The following is a 21417-nucleotide window of genomic DNA, read 5'->3' as shown; positions in this document are numbered from 1 at the left end:
CTCTGTTCTGGATCCCAGTCACATTACATGGAGACACTCTCTTGAGATGCTTTGAAGGAAACTTGTCTGCTATGTCAGTGATGAAGCCTGGCAATGGCTACATGGCTTGACTTTCTTCCAATGCTCCTATGGTTCTTTTCTTTATATTGATTTTTTTAAGACAGAGTCTAATTACATACCCCCGGCTGGCCTGGAATTTGCTATGTAGCCTAAGCTAGCTTTGAATTCGTGAACTGTGCTCCCATCTCTGCATCCAGAGTGCTGGGATTATAGGCATGTGCTGCAGTGCCCTGTCCTTCCAGTGCTATCTTGGTGACAGTTTGGACTTAGTAGTTCAAGTCAGAAACCTATGAGTCACTTGTAAGACGTCACATTCCTCCATATTGATTCCACTGCCCAAACCTCCTGATCTTACCTCTTAAGTGTCTCCAAGGTGCACCCCCTGTAAACCTGTGTCTCTTTGCTTTACTTCTTAGTGCATGCTGCCGCTCTTGAATTGCTAACTTGCCCCCCACCTGGTCTCTGCATCCAGTTTGCCTTCCTTCCTGTATCCCGTGGAGTCTAGAGTGCTCTTGTCAAGGACTTGTCTCATTGTAACACACCACTCACTCAGGAAGGCTTTCTCTGTACTTATTATCACTTGTCGTGGTGGCAATTTTGCATTTTTCTGAAGACACTGAGTTCCTAGGTGTGGTGACATCATCTATGTGTGCTCATTTTTTTTTTTTTACATCTCTCAGCTCTATAGCACGTAGAGAGAATTTAGCAAATATTTTCTGCAAGAGTTATCACAGAGTTTTGCACATTGGCACTAAACAATACTGAGCATATTCATCTATTAAATATTGAGTTAATTGACATTTGGTCTCAGCTAGGGAGTAATAATTAGTTGCTAGCCATATGAAAGCACTAAAGGAAGGTTGTGAACTTTTATTTTGCGTGGGTGCAAGTTAACAGCTGCAAAGAATTTTACTTACAAATGACAGAAGCTAATTTTGATTTTGTAGAAATTTTTCTTAAAAGTGAATGGGAGAGTTTATAAAGATCACTGATGGTGTCACCACGGTGAACATGACTCTGTAATATCTGCAGTAGTGATTAGGCTTGCTGGCCCTGGCAGTGCAGTGGGACGAAGCTGCAAAGGAGCCTGGGAAAACGAGCTCTCCAAATAGAGCAAGCAGATGTAAAAAAAAAAAAAAACAAAATAAAACAAAAATGTCCTCTACAAACAGACTTCCAAGAAGCTGCATTTGTTCCTTGCTCATTCTTCAGTCAGGCCTTGACATGTACACAGGAAGTCTAGTAACCTGCATCAAAGGCTCCGCCCCCAGTTCTCTAGCCGATTTCCCTGACTTCTTGGCTGATTGTTACACTTCATCATCAGATACTTTAACAATCTAGAAAATCAATGGAATGTCATCTACCAAATGCTGAGAATCAGCAGCTGTAAATAGCAATGTATTTTGAAGTCCTTAGAAGTCTAAATTCACTGTATCATTATTTAAAATGGATGGTTTCTAATGAAAACGCTAAGTTCAAAGGGTTTGATGGCTTCTCGGGATGCAAAATGGGCACTGCTTAGAAGATGAGCTTAATAAAACCATGGTGAAAATGCTTGCCCGAGTCCTCTCCCCACTCCTCGGTGGGCATTAGAAGGCAGAAATATGCAGGCACAGCAATGAGGGTGATCAGTCATGATGTGTGAGCTTATTATATCGGCTGTCTTTCACAGTTGGAACCTTCTGCAGCTAATCACCGCCCTTTTTCGGAGGTCATTGGGTTGGACTGTCTAATCCATCCTCACCCTAGGTTGGGACTCAGAAACACAGAAGAGGAGACCCCCAACGGTACCACTTTAACCCTGGATTATTCAGGTGAGAGTATCAAGCAAAAACCTCACACATTCCTTCTCTGAGTTGTGAGTTTTGCCGGGTTTTTTTTTCCCCCAACAGGGAGAGTATTCCAAAAGGTTCCGAATTATTCCCTTTGTATCTTTCTTTTCTTTTCTAGCTGGTTTTCTTTACAATGCAGTGGCTTGGCATTCTTCTTCCATCCTGCCAGTCTGTTATTTGTCACTGACTCCCTTGTGAGGACTAATTTTGGCCCCTCTTGGAGCTCCCATCCTTCCTTCCAACACTGCTCTCCAATCCAGAAGCACCCTGTGGACTTGGCCTCCCCACCACCACTCGTTTCTCAATTCCATAGCTATCTGTCAAAACTTGGAACTCCCGTATCCTTAAGTGGACATCCAAGGATTATCAAAATATGGTCACGATGCAGCTATGTTTGTGACTCAACTCTCTCTGGCCATTGTTCCTTCTTTCTCCTCATCATCTGGTACAGATGCTCTCTCTCTGCTGGTGAGAACTGACAGTTCTGCAGGCAAAGTGTCCTACACAGGCCTCTCCTGAGATGATTCGCACAGAGTCCAATGGTTCTCTATGTCTGCCAATAAAACGGGCACACAGAGGGACAAAGCCTCAGGAGGAGCATCATGGTATACAGTGGCTGAGAAGCAGTTAGCCTAAAAATAATTTAGAAACTTTCTACTAATCTCAGGGTACCCAAGCTTGTTTCGTGGCAAGCTTATTTGGAGGGGGAAAGGTACTAGAAGTTCATGTTTTGAAGGAGTCACTAGATTACTAGATGCAGGTGCTTAAAAAGGTTGTTTTTTTCCCCCCACAGTCGGCTTCTGATCATCCAGTGATTGACTATGACAGGAGAGAGAGAGGCACAAAAGCCTCCCCAGACAGCAGAAAAATTACAGTGAGGTGGCCATAGACTGGGAGTGTGTTAGAAGGAGATTGAGTATTTATTAAAATATCTTTTGTCAGCCAGATTTATTTTCGTCTTTCTTCATAAGATGTGGTAGTTTTGCATCAGCGCATCTAAATGAAATAATTTGCTAAAGGTCACATGCAATTCCCTCCAGCCAGTTTTCATTTACCTTCTAATTAATAACTAAACGTTCATACATACATTAGTCCAAGGCTCATGCATAAAATCATAACTAACATTTATTGAACACCTATTACGTTCCAAGCCTTTTGCATACATTAGCTCAAATCCTTACAAGCCTGGAAGGCAGGAATGCCCCTTTAATGGAGTAAGGAAATGATGCCCAGATAGACTCTGTAATTTACCCTTGGTCATGCAAATCACTGACTCAAGCCAAATGCTCCAAGCTCTCTCTCTCTCTCTCTCTCTCTCTCTCTCTCTCTCTCTCTCTCTCTCTCTCTCATGCCTTGCTGTAAGGCAGCTGCTTCCTGCAAGGGTTTGATACCTCGTACCATCTGCTGCTGTGGTGAGGAAGGAAGTGAGAGTCAGTGTGGACATTAGGTCTCTGACTTTCCTAGTCAAACATGTCCCAACAGGGGGACAGCTAGCCACCCAAAACTTGTCCCCCTTCATTGTTATGATGTGCATGTCTGGGGGTGTGAGAGGATGGAAGGCTGTCTGAGGCAGGCTTCCTCTTTACTCTGTTCACTTTTCTCCCATGGTTTCTTCATTGTAGAGAACTACAGAGCATGTTTTGAACTGTTTGGCAGATTTGGACACGCCTTGCTTGGCAAGGTGGTGAATGGGGCAAAGCAGAGATCAGCAAGCATGTGGGTTCAGGCATTAGCACACACACGGGCTTCAAGTTTGTTGACAGGCATTACTTCTAGAGAGATGCAGTAAAGGGTGTTAAATATGTTTCTAAGGCCAAATGTGGTGCCACAGGGCTGTAATCCTAACACTAGGAAACTGGAGGAACGAATATTAGGAGTTCAAGGTTACCCTGTGTAGATAAGACACTGGCTTCATAAAACCCACAGTGCTGGGGTTCTAGATGTGCTCCATGATGCCTGACTTTTTTCATGGGTTCTGAGGTCTTCATGTTTGGAAAGCAAACACATTTACCCAGTAAGCCATCTCTGTAGCCCTCCCCCTTGCTTTTTTGAGACAGAGTCTCATGTATTTTAGGCTGGCCTCGAATCCTTATTCGAAGCCTTAGTCAAGGCTAACCTTCAGTGGCTGAACTTCCTGATGGGATTCTGAAAATGATTGAGCCATAATGCTCTTAATATGTTAAGCTTGAACAAGCCAGATACATTTTGAACCATTCTTTGAGTGGTTATTTGGCATTGCAGTTTAGTGACAAACCCCTAAACCTACTCTCCAGAATCTTCCTCCCATTAGAGCTGTAATTTTGGTGAATCCTCTCAGGTTGGGATTTCTTGCTCCAGTGTCAGGACATTACCTGAGACATAAATCACAGAGGTGCTTCCCAAAAGAGATGTGACTTCCCCTGCATCAAGCCAGTGAGGACCTGGGACCTTCGGCTTGTTCAAATCCAGGTTCTTCCCATAGCCTTGCTCACAACTTGCAGTAAATTCAAAGGTCTCTGTTTAGAAAGAGTCTTCAGTAAATTCTGATACAGTTGAAGTTTTAAGGATCACTGTTGAGATTTCAAAAACAGGAATTCAAGTAATAAAAAAAACAGACATATATTTTTTCATTATGTGTGTGTGGAGGCAGGGGGCCGTGGGTGCGTGTGTGTATAATATGTGGTGTTACAGATCTGAATTAAGGTCCTTTTGCTTGCTTGGCAAAACTTCACTGACTCAGCTACTCCCGTACCCTAAGTCTAACTCTTAAAATAGTGAGCACGTGATAGAAAGTGATGTTCAACATATAGCAACATCCCACAAAAAATGGTGCAAAAATCCACATTCACACTAGCACCGTTGCACCCGTTCTTAGTATCAATGTCTGTTTGAAGGTAATTCATACTTTTCCTTTGAGTAAACACTGTAGATTCCTAATTCCTGCGAAGAGTTTGGAAATCTGGGTCTCCTGGAGTCGCTGCACAAGTTGCTGGCAGCCTTTGTTCCACTGGAGCTTTTGCTGGAAACCTTTGATGCCCTCACCTCCTCGTGATGGCTCATCACCCAGCCAAGGTTCAGCTCACCTCTTTCCACAGAAGCGCGCTTTATTAGTCTCAAAAAAGCCCTGGACTGTCTACCTGCTGCCTAGGCTCCTTGTTCTGAAAGTGAGAGTGAAGGAAATCTCATGTCAATTTGCATACTTTTTTTTTTATTACAAAACAAAACATTTGGCAACCAAGCCACACCTTCTCATCTATATATCTTCTCCAGATGTGGCAGAGGAAATTTTTTTGAATGGGTTAATCATTCTCCAATTAAATTAGCAACTGCCCCAATCCTAACTATGTTTGTTTCTTGCCACATGACTTTGGTTATTGGATCAGTTGAACTTCTTTCCTTTCTCTTAATATTTTAATTTGAACAAGCCCAATAAGCTTGCCCAAGAAGGCATTGTGGAATGGTCAGGTGACATCACACCAGCAAAGTTAGCACAGCAAGGGTGGTGCATTAAGTTGATCTGCATTTGAGTTGTTTACACATCCCAATCAAATGTTTATTTTATTTTTACTTTAGGTATGAGATTGGTGTGTTTGTATGCATGCATGTTGCACCATATTAATGCCTGGTGCCATCAGAGGCCAGAAGGAGGCCTGGAGCTGGAGTTACAGGCAGTCATGTAGGCATCGGGAACTGAACCAGGGTCTTCTGCAAGAGCAGCAAGTGTACTTAACCTCTGAGTCATGTCCTCACCCTCTAATGTCCTGGGTTTTCAGGAGGAAATTTGATATTAGTTTGGTTTCATCTCCATCTCCTGCCTATTGAGAATAGAATTTCTAGCAATTATCACAATGTATCATTAGGATAAAAGTCATTTGAATATCTTATTGGCAGGCTAGAGGAAGGGCTTGAATGCTCATGATGAGATATTATTTGTATAGCATGGCCATTAAGGAGTAGGCTTTGTATCAATTGACTGATGATTCATTCATTTGTCATTTCAACAAACATTTATTAAAGACCCATTTTGTGTCTTGTAGTGTTTCAGGTTCTGAGACAGAAAGAAATACAGTATCTGAAATGGACTTTTCCAATTAGTAAAGTACAAGTGTAAGACAATATTTGTACAATTCTCTTAGGTGGATACTGTTCCTGGTATTCAGGACAGCTCAGGAGGGGGCATTTCTCAAGAGACTATTGAGATTTGCTTCCATATTCATTATTTACCTGTGGCCAATTTGAACCCATCATTTTCTTAGTCAAGCAGTATCAGTATATGCAGCTGAATTTAGGTTAGCTTCCTGTGGTTCTGTGATGCATACTGTGCATATGTGTATGTGTGCTCACATGTGTGGGTTCACATATGTCCCGACCTGCAGGACGTCAACCTGGGGCAAGAGAGTCAGGGACAGGGAATGAGGACAAGAGACGCAGAAAGAACGACCACAAGACAGGATTCTGATCAAGTGGCAAACTTTACTTTTCTCAGGCTAGCTTATATAGTCAGGATATGGGGAGGGGCAAAATGGGTTGTTTGTGCACCAGGTATTAATATAGGCAGGATATTAGGAAGCCACAAAGAGGATGTTTGGCAGGGTAATGAGTTCATGAGTAAGAGGTCCAGGAAGGGTTGCCTAGGTGACTGAGCCTGTGGGTGGAGGACTAGGTTAAGTTGTTTCTTTTCTTGAGCTGAGGTACTAAGGAGCTGCTATGTAAAGGTTAACCATGTGGCCTGCCAAGCATGGCCTAGGATCTACTGCCAAGCCCTGAGATTTGGCTCCCAACACACATACACATTTGTATGCATTCATATGGAGGCCTGAGGTTTAAATTGGATGTTTTCATTCTCCACTTTATATGTTGGGGCAACGTGCTGGTTAGTTTTTTATGTTTATTTTTTGTTTTGTTTGGCCAACTTGACATAATCTGGAGTCTTCTGGGGGAGAGGTAATGTCAATCAAGAGAACATCCCTACTAGACTGGCCTGTGGGCAAGCCTGTGAGGAATTTCCTTTGTTCATGACTGATGTAGGAGGGCCTTGCCCACTATGAGTAGTGCCACCCATGGGACAGTAGTATTGGATTGTATAAGAAAGCAGGCTGAGCAAGCCATGGAGAACAAGCCAGTAAGCATCATTCCTTCATGGCCTGCTTCAGTTCCTGCCTCCAGGTTCCTGCCTTCAGCTCCTGCCATGGTTTCCCATGATAATAGACTATATAACCTGTGAGCAAATAAACTCTTTCTTCCCATGCTGCTTTTGGTCATGTTTTTTTTTTTTTTTTTCAGCAATACTAATCCTTACTAACACAGAAATGGGTACGAGGATCATAGTGTATTGCTGTGACACATCTCATAATGTTGTTTTGGGGACGATATGTTCCCCTGATAATGGACTTGGAAGCGGAGGGCTAGAAAAACAAGACTGCTCAGGGATTAGTAACTGCTGTGGGAGCTTGGAAGTTAGGAATGTTAAGTGCAATGGAGACAACAAAGGCCTGGCTTGTGACGTTTTAGAAGGAAGTAGACTCTACAGGGACCATTGGTGTGAATTTTGAATGACAATGTGTCATTCCTGGTCAGCTAGAGCTGAAGAAACAGCTGTGATTAACAAGAGGCCAGCAATACCCGAAGTGAACCCTTTACTTTACAGGGACAATTGATGCTGGTTAATTACAGCTGAGAAATTAGCTGTGACTAAGAAGAGACCAACATCATTGAGGTCTTCGGGGAAGTGTTTCCTCAGGGTCAGTACACAGAAGCTGTGGTCCAGAGGGAACCAAGGCTGCATCTCATACTGGCAGCTGAACTTGCACTGCGTAAGAGTCTCCCACACAGTCCTGATCTGAGGGTATGAAGAGGTCATGGAGAGCAGCTGAAGCTTGGCACCATGAGAAGACAAGAGAGGCCACTGAGGATGGTGCTGCCTTAGATGCAGTGGAAACCTGAGAAGCTTGACATCACACATCAAAGTTGGAGTCCCCGAAGAGAAGCCAGGAAGCCATTGGTTAATGTGCAGCCTGTGCAAATCCCAGCATTTTGGGGATGTCAGCACCATGAAGATGATCACCAAAGGACAGTGCCAGGTGTGGTATAGAGCTGGCCTGAGCCTAGATGAGTTGTGTGTGCTGCAAATGATGGAGCTGGAGAAATGGAGCTGCGCAAGCTCCTTGGAGACCCATTGGTGAGTTCCAGACATCGGGCACTGAGTTATTTACACCATTAGAGCTGAGTTTTGCTTTTTAAAATTATGACTGGGCCTTAGTTCTTCCCTCTCGAAGTGAGGATATATGTAACTTTTGTTGGATTTTACAGGAGCCCATAGTTAAGAAACTTTGGATATTTAGAGACTTTGGAATGTTAGACCCCCGGAAAACTCAGGTACCCTGGGTCCCAGGCCACGTTCTCGGTCACCCCAATCACCAGGTGGATTCGAGAGCTTGCTGCAAACTGCACGAGGCTTTATTGTAATTTAACGAGCTAACCTCATGTTAGCTCGGGTCTTTCACCCACCCGCCATGGCGGGTGGCTAGAAAAGATGGCTCCCAGGGTCTCCCAAGAGATCTTATAGGACAGTGTAAGGGGAGTGTCTAGGGGCGCGCACAGGCTCACGATTAGTGTGTCTCCAGGCTTGGAGGATTTGCCCTGTGTTGATTGGTCAACTGGTTGTTATGGCCCATAGTCCCTCCCAGAGTGGTTGCTATGCTCTCTGCGTCATTGCTGTGCGCTTGTATGTAAAGCACACCCAGAGTCATAAAGCATAGCGCCACCAGCTAACTTCTGATTGGTTCCTTGTCACGAGGCAGGCATCTTACTTTCTAGTGACTAACTAACTTCCGATTGGTTCCTTGTCACGAGACAGGCATCTGACTTTCTAGTGTCTAGGACAAGGTCATAGAAGCACGTGTTCTGCCGTTATGGCTGCCAAAAGGGAAGCTGGTCCCTTCAGGAATTTTAGAAAGACTGGATTTTTAGAGAGACTTTTTTTTTTTTCTTTTTGAGACAGGGTCACTCTACATATCCCTGGCTATCCTGGAACTCATGATGTAGACCAGGTTGGCTTTGAACTCAGAGATCCTCCTGCCTCTGCTTCCCAAGTACTGGAACTTAAGGTGTGGGCCACCATGTTTGGCTGAGACCTTTGACGTTTTAAAGAGACTGAACTTTTAAAGACTGTGGGGCTTTTAGATATATACTATGTTTTAGAATGTAATATTAACTTGCGATCTTGGGGCTCAATCAGAAAGGAAAGCTAATGCTTAGTAGTGATATATCTGTGAGTCAAACTGACAGGTAGTTAGTTGTGCTGGTTAGGATTTTGTCAACTTGACATAATGCAGAGTCATCAGGGAAGAGTGAATGTCAACTGAGAAAATGCCACCATAAGGCTTGTCAGTAGATAAAAGCATGTGAGGGCTTTCCTTGATTAGTGGTTGATGTAGAAGGGCACAGACCACTGTGGGTGGTGCCACCACTGGGCAGATGGTCCTGGATTGTGTAAGAAAGCAAGCAGAGCAGGCCATGGAAAGCAAGCCAGCAAGCAGTGTTCCTTCACGGTCTGTGCTTCAATGCATGTCTTGGTTTCTTTCCCCTGATGATGGACTGTAGGTCAGATAAACACTTCCCTCCCAAAGATACATTTGTCGTGACGCTTTGTCACAGCAATGGAAAAGTAAACTAACATAGGAAGGTTCTTTTGCTGGACTTGGAGCTCACAGTTTTCAGATAGTCTGGTTAGTTAGCTTGTTTGGGGATTCCCTGTTTCAACCTTTCCACTTACTGGAATTAAGGAGACCATCACATGTACCTGGCTTTTTACATGATTTTTGTGGATTTGAACTCTGGTACTCATGCTAGCCCACAGCAAACACTTTACCCACAGAGCCATCTCCCCAGGACCTGAATTTTTATTTACTTTATTTATTTTGATTTTTCAAGACAGGGTTTCTCTATGTAGCCCTGGCTGTCCTAGAACTTGCTTTGTAGCCCAGACTGGCCTGTGACTCACAGAGATTTGCCTGCCTCTATCTTCCAATTGCTGAGATTAAAGGGATGTGCCATCACTCCTGGGTTATTTTTTAATTAAAATATTTTATGTGTATAGATGCTTTGCCTATCTGTACGGCTATGCATGATGTGCATGCTTGGTGCCCCCAGAGGTCAGCAGCAGGCATTGACTTCCATGGAACTGGAGTTACAGATGATCACGAGCTGCTATATGGGCGGGAATTGAACCCTAGTCCTCTGGAAGAGCAACACATGCTTTTAGCCATAGAGCAATCGCTCCAGGCCCTGAGTTACTTTTTTGACTTCTGTGCTCTTGGATGTAAGTACCCCACATACTCCTTAATGGGCTCATCCTCTTATGTGAGAAAGATGGGTATTTCTGAGAGCTGTGAAATTGACATACCTTTAGAAATATTGTCAAGGAAAAGAGAATTTGGGGCCACACAGAGCATTCATGTAGTCCTCAGACAATGGTGAGAGCAGCATTCATTTGACTTGATAGCACAAAAGATTCATAGCTGTATCTAATCAAACGAAAATAGCCCTTACTTCCAAATCAGCCCTATTGTGTTTTAGAAGGCAGAAGGTTCTGTGCAGTAGAATCGCTGAAAAGACATATTGCATAGCTTGATATTATACCGATCATTTGCATTAAAATAAGGGCTTTGTGGTTAACTGTTAAGGGTATGAGCTTGGCACTAGATGTCTGTGTTTCACTCTGCTTTTGTCTTTTACTCACTGGGTAATGTTGAACAAGCTTCTCTTCCTCTCTGGACTTATCTCCTTGTCTGAGGAAAACGGTAGGGTCTGTGTGGTGGGGTGAATGACATGTCTCGGCTGTCTGCAGTGGATTAGGACACGTGGCCTTGTTGGAGAAGGTATGACACTTGGGGTGACCTTATGGTTTCAAATGCCTCCCTCCATCCCCAGTGTGCTCTCTCTGCTTCCTGTTGTGGGTCATGAGGTGAGCTCTTAGCTGCTCCAGCATCACGCCTGCCTGCTGACATACTTCTTGCTATCATGTTGATGGACTCCTATCCCTCTGGAACTGAAGCCCCAAATAAACCTTTTCTTCTATTCGTTGTCTTGGTCATGGTGTTTTAATTGCAGGAATAGAAAAGTAACTAATAAATCATCCTTTCTGGGTGCTGTGAGGATTAAATGAGAAATTCATTTAGCACATTATGGATGTTTAGCACGAATTCTGGTTTCCCAGAAATCTACATCCATTGGTTACTTAGTGATTCCATGCGAGAGGGCAATTCTTGCTTTGGTCATTATAACCTCAGGCTTCTGTGTTCAGTTACATCCCATCCAATGAATAATCACAGATAAATATGACTCTGAGTTCACACAGGTTTTAGGGTCTAAGTTGATTTCTCTGGAGGCCTGGCAGCAATTTCTTATTTAGTTTTCTTTTTGAATAGTTAATTCATTCACATGATGTAAATATTTTTTAAAAAAGCAAATAGATGTTTAGTGGAAATTTCCTCCTTTTTTGTCATCATTGTTCAAAACCTCATTGGTACGCCTTATTATTTATTGTTTATATAACACTTCAGGCAGTAATGAAAGCCAGGAGGCATGGCTTTGTGGGAGCTTGGAATGTACTGCTTGGTTAATATTGTCCCTTGAATGCCCCCCTTTTCCTTTCTGAGACAGGATCTGGCTATGTAGCCCAGGCTGGCCAGGAACTGTGTTCTTCCTGTCACAGCTTCCCTAGTGCTGGGATTACAGGCATGCACCATCACATCTGGCTATTAAATTTCTGAATAATTTTGAACATCACAATTTTATTTTGCCTTGGACCATGCAAATATATGGCATATTCTCCTCTTGACTTTTTTGCTTAAGCATGGACCTTAAGGATTCTTTTCATCTTCATACTTAGAATACTTTCTTATAATTTTTACTGCTACCCAGTAGTCTGTCCTTGAGGATTTAAAAAGCTACATTCCTAGTTAGGTTGGAAATTCATTAGAGATTACTATCCCAACTTTCCAGCCCTTTGATGCTTCCAAACTTGTGAGAGAGAAAATAAAAGTCCTGGGAATCTTCTCTTTGGCTGAATGCCTCATGTGACCTGCAGGGATTGAGACTCCCTCAAATGCCATCTTGTCCCTTTACCAACTAACTGACTGGCCACAGACAACCCTACGGGCCATGTCTCTTTCTCCATTGTTTCCCACTGTGGCACCTCTGTATCTCCCTGATACTGTGATGCCAGCATGATATCATCTGGGCTCCATCAGTCACAGTGCTTTACTTCTGTCTATTCTAGTATGGGGGAAAATGCATTGGGCTGCATGATACAATGGCCACTGGAGACATATTTTGAAGACTCCTCTTCCATTCCCTGTTCATTCCTACAAATCATCATTTCTGGATGGATCTGTGGTCATGGCTGAACAATCTGCTGCTTTTGAGAAGATAATGGAGGCCTCCCTCCTAAGGAATCTGTGGACTGTTGGACAGCACCAGGGCAGCATTCTGAAACCTGAAACTCACTATGAAGCAGCCAGTTGCTCTGGCTCTATTACAGACTCCAGTCCCCAAAGTCCTTCTTGGTGACATTGGTGATTCACTCAATCAGGAGCTAGTCCTGTTTATTGGAGCTTAGCTGCACCATGGTGTTCTGGGCAGCATTCCTTTGGGAGGGAGAATAGATAGTCCACATTCCCTTCTAGGCTGGTGCTGCAGGCCTCAGCCTGGGCATTGGATCTGCCTGTTTCCCTCCATTGCTGTGGCTTGGATTTGAGTTCATACGTGCAGAATCTTTACACAGTTGTTCAGTGGTAAAAGCAAGGCAGTGAATTTTGGGTAGCTGGGACATGCCTCAGTTACCAGACCTGGCCAACCAACAGTTGAACCAGACACCCATAACATTTGTGTAGCATTCAACACACACACACACACACACACACACACACCCATGAACAGCAGAGTGAATGAAGAGAAGATTAGCACCTCTGTTCTTTTGCAGGCAAGAGAAACCACAAACCACTCAATGGCTTATGTTTCCTTGATTCAATCAAGACATGCCCTTGGCACCTGAAAGGAAGATTAACTAGATGCTAAAAATGCACTTCTCCGGTCCAATTCCATTGCCAGCGAAAGCTTCCAGGTACCCCGAGAAAACACTGGGGGAAAACAGGCTACAATTCCAATTAAACACCATATTGAGTACTTTAGTCTCAGTACACTCTATTTGTTTAGTTTCTAAGACTGTTTGATAAGAGAAGTGCTACGATGGCAAAAAAAATTAATTAAAGTTAGAAAGAATGATCTGAGGAGAGGAAAGGGAGGGGGAAGCTAAGAATCCATAGATGGCTTCGCCCCACACCTGTCAGCAATTAATTAATCATTAATTCTTTCATTATTTGCAACTTAAGAATCTCTGTACCCTGAACCAAAAAAAGATTCCACACAAACCAAGGTTATTTTTAAGTTGTCTGTCTAGGACATTTTGAAAAACAATCTCTAAAATGGGTTTGGCCAGTGCTAACCTCATTGGAGTATGGTTGAGCATTACTGAGGGTCCTGGGGCTGTGGGGATCGGAGAAATCTCCCCTCATCAGAAAGTAAAGCACCAGAAACCTATTTTCCTTCTACTTCACCATGTGTTTCACACGACTCAGGCCAGAACACAGCCAGGGCATTCACAGCTATCTGGATGGAGTGTGTGGGAGCAGGGAGGGAGGAAAGCCATCTCCACAGCCATCCTGGGCTGCTGGCCTCGCTATCTGTTATCTATTATCTATCTATCTATCTATCTATCTATCTATCTATCTATCTATCTATCCATCATCATCTACATGTCTTTCAGTGTAATAAACGATGCATTATTCGGATTTTTACCACATTTTAAAGTAATTATATTCATATATATATATATATATATATATATATATATATATTATATATATATATATATTGTGTGTGTGTGTGTGTGAGTATATGTGTGAATGTGTGTGCCTTAGGTACCATGGATGTAGTTGTAGAAGTCAGAAGACAACTTTCATGGGTTCCAGAGATTAAATTTAGGTGCTCAGGCTTGCACAGCAAACACTTTTATCTGATTAGCCCGAGAATGGATGGGCAAAGTTCTAACAGTCTACCCCTCACCCCAGGGTGGAGACCAAGCCCGTTGGTTGTCTATACAGCGATGTACTCCTGTTTCACTCTTACCTGCTTGCCCTTCTCTGAGTGAGCAGCTGAGTATCTTAACCAAAGTGATTTATGGCTGTGTTGTGTTGGGCATGGCCTGACACTGATGGAGTCCCTTATCTCTTGTCCACGTCCTCCCTGATCACAACCACCCTCTTAAGTATCAATCAGATCCTCAGCTCTCTATTCTGGGTGGGGCTGGTGTGTGTGTAGGGGGGGTTGACATGAATGCATTCTGACTGTTATCTTCATCAGAGCTCCCACCTAACTTTGCATGGCTTGACTGGAATTTTCAGAACTCAGAGGGAACAGAAGGTGTCCCCAGAAGGTTCATACCATGTCCCCAAGCATGCCTTCCCCTGCCAGACAGAGTCTGTGTGCTTTAGATGGATTTGGGGAATACGGTTCCTAAAAGGCAGCACAGAGCATAAGTGCTTGCACCAGCTGCTCTACCTCCCAGTCCCTGTCAGGAATTGACAGGTGTGGGGACAGCCTACCCTGTGGGTCGTCTCCCTCCAACCCTGCCGCTGTAAACATCAATGTGATTTTTCTCTTTGTGCATGCGGCAGCCACACAGAGGTCTGTAGAAAGGCTAGTGAAGGACACAGCCCTGGGAAGAGACATAAACACAGGGTAGGGGCTGAGGTACCTCCTAAAGGCTTCTTGGTGGGGACCCAGGAGAACGGAAGAGAACTTCGCCTGAGCCTGTCTTTTGAATTGGCCCCAGATGCAGTGACATTTTCCTTTTTGGCTGCTTTGAAAAAGGAAGAGAGGAGAAAATGTAGACTGTGACATTAAAGATGGACGGGGCTCAGACAAACTGAACAGCTTTGAAGGCTTCCCCAGCGCTGAGCCCGTGGAGGACAGGTCTCCACGGTGTGCTCCTGGGAGATGCCGGGCTCTCTTCCTAAGCCTGGTGAAAGCCGAATAACAAAATGGCAGCTTTCAAGCCGGCCAGCTACCAAAGGACGTTTAATATTTAACATTGCTCTGGCTGGTGAGTGTGCCCCGCTTGGCTCATCTACTTTCGGTTGACATTTGTAGCAGCAGTTCTGGGAGGTGAAAGGTTGGGCACCAGGCAAGGCCAGCTCCTGGGCTTTTGGGTCTTCTGGGGAAGGCACATGCAGGAAACCATGCCCTAATGTGTCCTGGGTCTGGCTGTGCACCCGGCTTTAGAGCAGGTTGCTTCAGTTGGCCTCACTGCGTGTGAGAGGCAACCTCAAGGGGTAGAAAAATGATTTAGGAAGAACTGTTGCCCCTTTCATTTTTCAAGGGACCTCTTGGCTAACCTATCTTTGACTCCTTATTCTCTACTGTGTAGGATGGAGAGTGAAGAAGTGAAACTCTAAAGAGAGACTAAAGTTGCATATGTGGCTTCCAGAGGCAGGGTTGTGAAATCCTTCCATCCTTCCAGCAACCCCCCAAATGAAGACTCTCTCCATTGCCTCTGAACTTGGTCCAGAGCAGTGTTCTCCCCATCTTTGACATTCCCCAACCCCTAGCTCAGTTTCCACATGGTGCCTGCTGGGACCTACATCCATGTAGGGAAAAAGCAACACCCTGGCCTGCATACCCACAAGACCGATATCCTGTTGTTCAGATTCATCAGCCACGAGGTCTGTGCACCCCAGATGGGGAAACAAGTTATACAAACAGTTAAAAAAAAGTCATTCTGTGCCTGAACCTATGCATGGGTGGCTGGTTTTAGTGGGCATAGCTGGTCAACAGAAAGAATTCCACGTAGATGTATGTTAGATAGGCTTCAGCTGGTGTTGCCTACCAGTGGACCCCCCCCCCCTTTTCATGAGTGTAGCTGAGTTGACTTCTCCTGCCTTTGGGCTCAGATCCCCACAAAGCAACAGCAATTGAAATAGTGTGGTGGCAAGCAGCGGCAGTGGGGTCTGCATTGGGGAGGGAACTTCGGGGACCTTCCATCTTGTTACTGTAACACTTATTTAGATGTTGGGAGTCGAGAGCTCCCACGTAATGAATTTCTCCTCTGGTAATCATTCACCACTGTGTATTATGACCTGTGTATTTTTGCTGTGCTACACATTTCCAGACTTCCACGGTGACTTGTCAGCACCTAGGAAAAATGAAATGGACATGACCCATCTCTTTGAGACATGCTCTCCCAGCTGCCTTTCGTCTTGGTTGAAAGAAAGAGTAGGTGGGACTGCTTGGCATGGCGACAGGGGCTGTGCTGTGACTCCAACCCATCTCCCAGGCAGATTAGCGTAGGCTTGCCAAGCCTGTAGCATTCTTGCTATGTTAAGCCCCAGTGTTGGGTCCAAATGGCTCCACAGTGGCCTCTGCCTTCTGCACCTGTTGTTTCTCGTAGCATAGTGAGCTTCGCAAGCAGCTTCTTTCTTCTTGAAGGCATGGGTACAAATGGGGATACCATTAGACATCTGGACACCCCATGGGTTCCTGCCGACTCTGGGGTGATGGCAGGGCACAAGGCTATCGTCTGAGTCACATGTGTGAGTGTCACCATCTGCGACTGTAATTTCAACCACGTGGTCAATTGTAAGAAGGCGTTTATAGCCAGCTTTTATTGCATTTGTGGATCATGATGAGAAAGCATCAGATGGGAAAACAACCAAGATTCCCAGGCTCTACCTCTTCACTGAGGGAGTGAGCAGTCTGAGGGAGCTGCTGGGTGGCCTCTCTGTGGTTGTCTATAATTAGGGCAAACATTACCCCCCCCATTTTCTGCTCTGATTTTATGCACTCACTCTAATCAGACCACAAACACTATTTTGTTTGTTTGTTTGAATCCTATGGCTCTTGAATTCTAGAGAAATCCTTGGTAGAATGGAAACTTCTCAACCAATATTACCAGATAAAATGCAGAATACCCAGTTAAATATGAATTTCCTATAAACCGTGAATGAGATTATCTGAAGTACATCCTAAGTGTTACGTTTTTGGGGGAAAGATGCTTAGAAAAAAGATATCATGATGGGCTGGCCTGACAGCTTATGGTGAAAAAGTGCCTGCTATACAAACCTGACCACCTGAGCTTCGTCCCTGGAACCCATGAAGGCTGTCCTTCAATTTCCAACCTGCATTGGGCCACACAGGCATGAGTTCATGCCTGCCCCCCATACATACGCAATGTGCTCGATGCACACACAATAATAATAATATAATACTTAAATGTGATAAAATTTACATGATGCAATATGTTTACACTGTCTCAACCGTTTTGAAATATACAGTTCAGTTGTACTAAGAACTCTCACAGTGTTGCATAGCCACTACCCATTTCCAGAACTTTCTCATGAGGAACTTTATACCTTTAACAGGAACTGCCAACTCCTTGCCTCTGGAGCTTGCTAACCTACTTTCTGTCTGCATGAATTTGTCTAGTCTACGTACAATATGTAAGTGGACTTAGTTTGTCTGGCTTGTTTTACTTAGCACAATGGTTTCAAAATCCATCTGTGTGGTATGTGTCAGAATGTCATTCTTTTAAAGCTGAATGATATTCCATTGCATATAACAGATGTTTTTGTTTACTCTTTGATCTGGTGATAGGCATTTGTATGTTTCCTCCCTTTGACCATAGAGAATGATGCTGCTCTGAACACAGCTGCCAAGGAATCTGCTTGAGTCTGGACTTTCAATTATTTTGGGTATACAGCCCCAGCAGCAGAGCTGTTGATGACTCTGTTCACCACTGTGAGGAACTGCTGTACTGTTTTCCTTAATGGCTGCACCGGCCACTTAAAAATATTAATTAAAATGTAATTACACCATTAAGCCCCTCCCCCACTTCCTTCCTTCTTCCCTCTCCCAAGTCCCCTCCGCAAAGTCCCTCCCATATTCCTGGTCTCCTCTTCTTTAACCATTGTTGATACTAATGCATATGAGTGAATAAACAAACACAACCCTCTGAGTCCATTTGGTGCTGCCTGCATGCATATACTTCTGGAGGATGACCACTTGGTATTGAATAACCAACCAGGGGGCTTATCCCAGGAAAACTAATTCTCTCAGTAGTTGTTAATTCCTTGTAGTTCATTATCTAGGGTGGGGTCCTATAGGCTTTACCTCACCTATTTTGGGATGTCAATGAATGTTGGACTTGTTCAGGTCTTGTTTAGATTTCATGGCTAGAAAGAAAATCTCACAGCAGGCTTTCTGGTCCTCTGACTCTTACGGTCTTTCCATTCCCTCTTCCTTGGTCTTTCCTGGGCCTTAGGTGTAGTGTGTTGCAGTTGTGTCAGATGGGGTTGTGCACTCCACAGTCAGTTGTTGTCAGCATTTTGACTAGTTGTGGTTGGCTGTAATTGCTTCCTTCTGTTTCACAAAGAGGTTTGTTTGATGAGGGTGAGATCTACATTTATCTACATGTGGCGACTAGGTCCCTAGTATGAAGCAAGTCTGGGCCATGGGACAATTTTATTGATTGACCCTGGCATTTCGACTCTTTCAACAGAATTCTAATTTGAATATTTTATTTAACCTAAAATACCAGAGTTAAATAGAAGTCAATAGTGCACACATCCTTGTTGGGACTTGTGGACATGGTTTCTCTGCCCAGACTCTCTCAGAGGTTATAGAAAGTATCTGTGAAGTGTTGTCCTCACTGTTCAGATAACACAGACTTCCATATACTCCTGGAAGCCAGAGATCAAAATTCACTCAGCAGAGACATGGCTTCCCAAGGTCACAGAATTAGAGGTAGAACTGAATCTTGAACCCTGGTCTCTCAAGATTCCAAGAACAGTGTTTTCTTTTTTTCTTCTTTTTTTTTTTTTCCCTCTCAGCATGTCCAAGTTCAAGGAAAGTAGAGGACTGGGAACTTCAAAACCTTTTGAGTGTTCTTTGAACTCCCACGGGTCTTAAATATAGTTGGCTCCAAAGAGAAACAGCAATTCTCAGGGAGGGGTGAGATGAGGAGGGCAGGGAGAGGGGAAGGAGGAGAGATAAGGTAAGCCCAGGTGGGCAAGCTGGGTAATAGTGCTGACAGTTGGCCACCTGCACACCTAACAAGTCAGCAAGACAGAGCGTGCAGGGAGAGGCTGTGTTTTGGTTCATGGCAGACACAGGCAAGGGCTTCTTTATGAGATTTATTAGTGGAGCTTTGCTCCAAACCACTGCAGCCTGGCTCTGCAGACAGCTGCAGGAGGCTCTCGGGGCTGTGGAGTTCTCACTGATGGAACCACATTTCCAGGCTAGGCTGAGCCTTGGGGAGGAGGCAGGTCCATGGCCCATGCCCGTGGGTTCCCTGTTGAAAATCTGAGTGTGATGTCCCATGGCACTAGAAGAAGGGGTGAGGAATGGCTCTGCCCACATTTCTTTAGCAAAGGAGTCTCGTTTTTGTTTGTTTGTATGTACAGCCCTTGAAAACTTATGGGGACAGAGTGCTCCTCTATTCATGTGCATGCACACATACACACTCATGCACACACATGATCTCCAGGTTTGTTCCTGGCAGGGAAGGGAGAGGAAGCAGACGTCATTCTCTGGATAAACTGTAGAAACAACTTGGATCATGGCTCCTCCTGAGGTTTTTTTCTGGGGTCTCCAGGGAGGACTTGGAAGGAATATCCAGGAATTCTTCCAGAAGTCTCCTCTCATAGTCACAGAGAGAGCCCGGGAATAAGGGAGGGCTAGCCTAGTGCATGGGTGCCATGTTCAGGAGTGCCAAGCAGTGGGAATTCAGGGCCAAGCTCCGCCTTTGCCTCTGCTCTTAGGACCAATTAGCTGCTGATGGGAATGGGCACTGAAGTCACTGTGAGGCCCTTGGGAGGACAGCAGGGTAGCTCCGAGGACCCAAAAGGACCCATGCCAGATAACAGGTTCTGGTCTGCCCTCTGTTCCTAACCCCCCTCCCCCACTTGCTGTCTCCTGAGGGACTTTTTTTTTTTTTTAAGGAATTCTGATTAGCTGGGCCAGGAGTTATAGCCTGAAGCCCGTGAGAATGGGAAGAGAGTCAGGTGGCTTCTGTTTCTAGGTCCCCTCCCACACCCCATCCCGGCCATCAATGTGGTAGGGAAGACACAGCCTCCGCCTCCAGATGGGTTCTGTTCCCTGAAGCATAGGCCTGTTCCAACTGCATTTCACTGGATGATCTCATAAACATTTCCAGAAGGATACAGATAAAAAAAATAATAAAAAGTTCTTATGTAAACACTAGATGGCTAGCAACCAGGAGATGTTATTGGTTTATTAAGATTTTAAAAATACCCAAAGCTCAAAGAAAGGAAGGAAGAGATACACTTTCATTTCACCCTGTGTCCCCTTTGCAGGGGTCAGTAAACCGCTAGAAACCCTCATCTCAGGAGACTTGTGAAGCCCATGAAGATCACAGGAAGGGCCAAGAGCAAAGTTGCAGATTTGACTGTGGTGACCTTCTGAGGCCTGAGAGGAGTGCGAGGGTGGCTGCTCTTTCTTTCTGAAAACCACATAGATAAGAGTGGTCCTCCTCGCCCTGACCTTCAGGCACCATCGTGATCTTTGTCCTCTGTGATCACACTCTTAATGACTGCTTTGTGTCCTGGGAAGGCATTGACCTCCTTGTCTCAGGATCCGAAAATCTTTCTCTGGGGCATTTTCTTGGCTCCTCCCTCCTCCCTTCAGGAGTTAGAGTAAACAGCATTATCTTGGAGGCTTTTCCTTGATGACTTATTTAGAGACTGTAAGCCTGATGATTCCTGTTAGAGACACCTGCTAATTGCCCTCGCTGCATTTCCAGTAACCAGGCCTGATTCCGTGTTTTTTGTTCTCCCGCTGGAGTGTAAAAAGTCAGGAAGTACTCAAAAACATTTCTCAAATAAAATGATCTTTTTTGGGGAGTGTGTGAATAAAAAACCCAGGATGAGGCAAATTCAGCTCTGGTTTGTAGCTTCCACAGGAAGGGGGTCTTCTTTAAAGCTCTACCTGGCTTTCCTTGGTGAGTCATTCCCTGTGGGAACTTAGCACTACTGCTTTGGAGTGTATCTAGCTTCTTTTTGCCTTCACTGTCCAAAGTCTGGTTTGTTTTGAATCCAATAACAAAGAGCAGAGAGTCTCAAATCTGTTTGTAAGGCCAGGTGTGACAAGGTATTATCTGTGATAATCAAAGAAAAGTAACATCTGCTTCACAGGAAGTAGACATGGAGGTACAGACAATGCAGTTGACTGGAGACTCCTTAGTACAATGGCAGGACCAGGTCTACCACCCTAACGTGGACCATGCTAACCTTGAGTTAAAGCCTGTTTACTGGTCACATGTTGTCTTCTTTCCTTTGCTACAGACTATGGCTTCCCACAAGCAATATCCCTGTAGTCCCATTTGAACCAAGTGGTTGCTGTCTAAAAGGGGTAGGCTGCAGGGGATAGAAGCCTATGGGTCAGACCAAGGCTGGGACAACTCGGCACTGTC

The 21417-nt window shown here is 44.5% G+C and overlaps 1 protein-coding gene across 8 annotated transcripts in view; it reads right to left on the bottom strand.

Annotated features, from left to right (window-relative positions):
* Nrp2 (neuropilin 2) overlaps positions 1-21417 on the bottom strand; it is a 158992-nt gene that overhangs the window by 17365 nt on the left and 120210 nt on the right. Inside the window, exon 16 of one of the 8 annotated variants that reach the window (XM_035440982.1) lies at positions 4191-4387. The exons of 5 other annotated variants lie outside the window; for them this stretch is intronic. In XM_035440982.1, coding sequence (XP_035296873.1) covers positions 4206-4387 — 182 coding nt within the window. In that variant the 3' untranslated portion in view covers positions 4191-4205. Of the gene's footprint in view, positions 1-4190; positions 4388-14995; positions 16126-21048; positions 21103-21417 lie in introns of those variants that run through there. 2 more of the 8 variants (XM_035440985.1, XM_035440984.1) reach the window with 2 other exon arrangements.

This window comes from Cricetulus griseus, chromosome 2, assembly GCF_003668045.3.
Source record: "Cricetulus griseus strain 17A/GY chromosome 2, alternate assembly CriGri-PICRH-1.0, whole genome shotgun sequence".
NCBI classification, from domain to species: Eukaryota; Metazoa; Chordata; class Mammalia; order Rodentia; family Cricetidae; genus Cricetulus; species Cricetulus griseus.
This window is presented reverse-complemented; position numbering and strand designations above follow the sequence as displayed.